Source organism: Apium graveolens, chromosome 3 (assembly GCF_009905375.1).
Source record: "Apium graveolens cultivar Ventura chromosome 3, ASM990537v1, whole genome shotgun sequence".
NCBI classification, from domain to species: Eukaryota; Viridiplantae; Streptophyta; class Magnoliopsida; order Apiales; family Apiaceae; genus Apium; species Apium graveolens.
In genome coordinates this window covers 202,149,745-202,154,916 of record NC_133649.1, presented here as the reverse complement: position 1 = coordinate 202,154,916, position 5,172 = coordinate 202,149,745, and the positions used below count along the sequence as shown (strand labels likewise).

General features: G+C 33.6%; 1 protein-coding gene across 6 annotated transcripts; it reads right to left on the bottom strand.

Annotated features, from left to right (window-relative positions):
• Positions 1 to 1,401: 1,401 nt before the first annotated feature.
• LOC141713037 (UDP-glucuronic acid decarboxylase 4-like) lies at positions 1,402 to 4,506 on the bottom strand. Of its 6 annotated transcripts, none has more exons than XM_074516245.1 (6): positions 4,172 to 4,506; positions 4,041 to 4,105; positions 3,632 to 3,699; positions 3,356 to 3,430; positions 1,913 to 2,669; positions 1,402 to 1,722 (listed from the first exon to the last, which is right to left on the bottom strand). In XM_074516245.1, the coding sequence occupies exons 1-4, from the start codon at positions 4,201 to 4,203 to the stop codon at positions 3,368 to 3,370; spliced, it is 228 nt and encodes a 75-aa protein (XP_074372346.1). In that variant the 5' UTR covers positions 4,204 to 4,506; the 3' UTR covers positions 1,402 to 1,722; positions 1,913 to 2,669; positions 3,356 to 3,367. The 6 variants fall into 6 exon arrangements, 2 of the variants coding, with proteins under 2 accessions (XP_074372346.1, XP_074372345.1); XM_074516244.1 differs by having other exon boundaries at positions 1,913 to 2,679; positions 4,172 to 4,504; XR_012571794.1 differs by having other exon boundaries at positions 1,913 to 2,327; positions 2,422 to 2,679; positions 3,632 to 4,496.
• Between the last annotated feature and the right edge of the window lie 666 nt (positions 4,507 to 5,172).

The following is a 5,172-nucleotide window of genomic DNA, read 5'->3' as shown; positions in this document are numbered from 1 at the left end:
TGTAATAATTATCACTTGATGGTTGACAATTACTCTAGTTATGATGGTTCATTTCCAAGACAATAACCTGTAAGTGTGTGTGATAAGTGTGGGGTCGTGAAGCGTGAGTATTTATATATTGTAGTGTGAGTGTGTAAGAGTTTAGATGGCGTGGCTTCCGAGACTCCTGACCCCGGGTTTTGGGGCGTCACAAATCTCGTAGTCAATCATGACTTAAAATATTCTACAACATCTAGTTTTCTAAGGCATTACAGTATGCAGAAATGTTCTATTAAACCTATTAATACATAAGCTACCCTTTCAACGGATGTTGAAGTGATCATCCGTTGAATGCTACAAAATCACTAACTTAAATCTACTAAGGTGTTTTGTTTAACTTATCATCAAGTACACAACATATTTCTAACAATCTCCCCCAATTTATGTCTACTGGAATTGTAGGCATAAATTAAGAGAAACTTGATGATAACAAAACACTCTATGAATACAGATTGTTAATAGTAGATAAAACTAACAAGTGCTACAAATTTATTGAACATTATACATAGGAAGGTTTATAGAGAATCTCACAAGTCATTTTCAAGGTGCTCCTCTAGACTGAGCAAATATAACTTATTTCCTTGACTTTCTGAACTTCTTTCCCAATTTATCATTGTATTCTTCAACCTGGTGTTGAAGTTGCCTGTAGATATCAGATTAATCTTCATCTGTCTGATCCAGCTTTTCTTGCATCTTCATGAGAGTTTCATTGCTTGAAATTTTTAGCTGATCTTCTAATCTGAAGAATTCTTCTGGTGCATTTCTCATCATTGAACTCCATCAACTAGTAAGGCCTCAAATGCACTCTACTTCCTGTGTATGGAATTGTTAGGACTCTTGGAAATGCATTTGGTCCTCTCCCGTTATTCCTTATCTCCTCAATTTTATTCAGTACCATTTTCTTGGAAACAATATTGAATCCAAAGTTCTTCTTTATTGAGGAGAAAATTTTTACCAGTACAATATAGCCTTCCACTACTAGAAAAAGGGCATTAAACATCGGTTCTGGACTGATATTTATTTCATCATAAACCGATGTCTTCATGGGTGTAGAGAAAGGTGTTTATTTTCACATAGGTTCACAACCGTTATGAAATGTGACCATAGACATCGGTTTCTTTGTTTTTTACATCAGTCCGAGCCCTTGTAAAATGTTACCACATACATCAGCTCCTTCAAAACACTGATGTCTAATATGTACATAGACATCGGTTTTAGACGATGTCTCGTTAATAAACATCAGCTATAAGCTGATGTTTGTTTACTTCAAAACTGATGTTAAATATATATACTAATGTTAAATATTTAGCTGATCTAATCATATACATTCCAAAAAATTCCAAAAACAAAAACCAATTGCTATTGTATTTAAATGACCAAAACATAAATTATTATTATTAAACCAATCCAAAGAATTTTAGTATACAACAAGAAAATTAAAAACATGATTTTCAAGATTACTACATTATTAAAGCATATTTCAGCTAGTATATATCATCTATGTTTTTCCTTTTTCTCTATCAGCTCCAAGAAGCTACTTTCAGACTTGGGCTCCGTAGTTCTAGGTGGTCCTCCGGATGCAGCACTATAAATCAAGGACAGGAAGTGATGACATGTCTTTCTCAAATTAAGGTGGATATAAACCTCAGTGACTCATCAGTAACAAAAGTCCTCATACATGCCCTGAATGGATATCATTACATTAGCATTATGTATCAATTCCACACATCAAATGTTAAGCTGGAACAAATATTATTGACTTCCTCAGTTAACAGCTTATCATTAGGTGATGACCAATAATAATAGTAGGAATATAGATGATGATGTAGACCACACATTATATGAATGAAAATAAGGTTTAAGAGGCATTTACTAAATACTTATCAATAGCAGCATCATCTGGGATCACGGCATGAAATTTACATCCACAAGCAGGAGCAACTGTTGCAAGACTGATAGCAGTGCTTCCAGCACTTCCTTCAGTAACAATCCCACCTTTAGCTAGAAGACCAAGATTTAGAGCCTAAACAGGCGTAAAACATTAGATGGGTGATGCAAAATTAGTGATCTACTATTGAATATAGGGATTAGGGTTAAAATGTATAGCAGAAACAATTTGCAGGTCATTAGTCGGTTGGCATATAGTATGATAGATAGTGATACTGTGATAAAAATCAAGAGGCATAGAAAGAATGATACACGAGGAAGGACACCTCCTGGATAATTGTGAGAGAAACCCTGTCTTTGACACTTCCTCCTGGATTAAAAAACTCATCTTTCCCAAGAATCTATCAATTAAAATTATTAATAATAATCGACAATACAAATACAAAGAAAAATAGCAACAACAACCAACAACAAGTGGGGGGATTATCGGCTGACCTCACAACCAGTGGCTTGAGAAAGACTGTTGATTCTAATGAGGGGTGTTTCTGATTGCTTCAATTATTCCTTTTTTTATTATCTTCTTTTTACTGGAACAACAACAATTAGAACAATAACTTTTCTTGTATAACTTGCACAACACAAAGCCACCAGAGTTATGGAAGATATTGCTGTTACAGCCAATTATCCATGCTGATCTTGTTGTAGCTGGTCTTCTTCGGTTTCTTCTGTTTCCTTCTCTTCCTCTGTTGTTGGCTTTAAGTATTGGCAACGGTATCAAATTATTACCAGAATTATGAATATTGCACAACAGATCAGAGAACATTTGAGTTAGAAGTGTACACAGTCTGGTACTCTATTGCTATTCGTTGTTAACTTTAGAGATTTTTTTGTTGTAAAATTTGCCAGTCACGTCAGGAAAATCCAACATGGATATACAGTGTCATTCTTATATACGATGAAGCATTAATTTATGTCATAAATGGCAATAACTTGCAGTTCTTTGTTGTATAAATTGACAGTAGTCTGATTATTCCTTTGATAATCCATTATCTATGGAATTCTAACACGTATGTTAGGTTCTACTGCATATTATTGATGATGCATAACATTTGAGCCTAGCCCCTAACTAGGAGAAAATAGTTATACCTAATGACTCAATTCAAATTACATCTCTGCATTTAATTATTCAGAAAATTGTAACGATGAAGATTCCTACACACACATACATTTAAGCAATAAAACTATTTTACATATACACTAGACTAAAGATATAGTTCTTACAGTTTTGTACACAAACATACAGATAAGAAAGCTTTATATTTACTAGGTTCCGTTTACTGATGTCTGCCTTGACAATAAGTTTATAAAGCTTAATTTGCATATAGAATTACAGAAAATCCATTTTGAAAGAACAAAATAATGACAATACCAAATATGAAATTCAATGGAAAATCCTGGTTTGATTTCCATCCCCATAGACCATCAAAGGCTCCATTCTTAAGGCCTGTATTCATATAACAAATACCAGAATGTTAATAACACCACTATATGATTTTGTTAAAATCTCAAAACATGTATAAAATCACGCTTGAGCAAAAAAATTGCTAATAACACGACCATCATCGAGGCACATACGTGATCCATAGGTGTTAATAATAATTTCTTTTATAAAGCAAAAATAATTTTGTTTGAAAAGTAAAGGAACCTCAAGATTAAGTCCCCTGTGGTAGTCCATGCTTAAGGTTTCAGCGGTACGCTTTCCTTCATCATACACTTCAATCCAACATAACCCAATTAAACAAACCCAAAAATAAAACATACCCACTTATAAAATCTCATGTACTTATATAACAACATCAAGCACATATACATACACACACATACATAAAAGTATTCATCAATGCTTATACAATCATTTATGAATCATTTTCCGCAAAAGACCTTACCTCAATTTACCAACATAAAAGAAATAAAAATACATAAAAGTAAAATACAATGACATACAAAATAAAACAGAAGTAAAATGAATATGTAGAACTATTAAACAATGCTTAAACATGCCAAAAATGAAAATAATAGTAATAAATAAATATACAATAATGTGAAATCTTAACCAATATGAGAAGAGGGGCAGCGGAGATCGGAAGGGAGGTCAACGGAGATTAGTACTTGAAAAAATCTGTTCAAAAAAGTACAATTAAGAAAACAAAAATGACATTGAAAAACAAATCTGAAAAATACTTACAAATTAGGGCTCGATGAAAAGACTCGATTCATGTAATAAAGACTCGATTAAAGCTCGATTTGGGTTGTAGAGTTCTAATTAGTGCTATATGTAGACCTAGTAAAACTTAGGGCAAAAAAAAGAGACAAAAGAATAGCGATATAAAAGGAGAGATGAAAGAAAGAAGAGTTGCGTGTGTATCGTGGTGAGAGTCTGAGAGACCGAGGAAAAGGTGGGGGACTCGAGAGAGAAGAGAGAGACGAGTGAGTGAGTGAGAGAGATGAGAGAGACGAGAGAGATGAGAGATATGTCGGGTGAGAGAAGAGAAAAAAGAGGGGGAAATATTTGGGGAAAAGGGGGAATTTTTGGTTCAGTACAAAAGAGGGAAATTATTCCCGGTTCTGTTTTTTTATTTTTTAAAATTTTAATATAGACAACGGTAACCGATGCGAATAACAGACTTTAATAACGGTCCTTAAATGACTGATGTGAAAGTTAGTATTTAACATCGGTTAAAACACAACTGATGCAAAACATAGGTTTATTTTTTTTGAATAAATACTATTAGACGTCGGTTATTTAAATATATGATATAAAAATATATATTTAACATCGGTTTAAAAATAACCGATGTAAAACATGTTTTTTACATCAGTTATTTTTCCGGCTGATGTTAAAAGGGTGATTGTTATGGATTAAAACTAATATATATAATTGCTGTATTTAATACTAAGGAACGTGAGTTTCAAGGCTCGATTTTGACTGCTCTTGTGTTTCGTGACTCAATCTGCCTTAACAAGATGCCTACGTACCTTGCTGATTGCCAAGGATCAAGTCAAAAAACGTAGTTCTGATTTGTGGGGTGAGACCCCTTATATAGATGTGGGAGTTCTTGAATTGGACTTGGTATAGGAGATTTGGTGGTCAAGTCTCTGAATTAGGATAGACTTAGGAGTCCTAGGGAGTAGTAAGCTGATTCCTTATCCCATGAGGTTCATTGGAGGCCAATCTACAAGGATTTA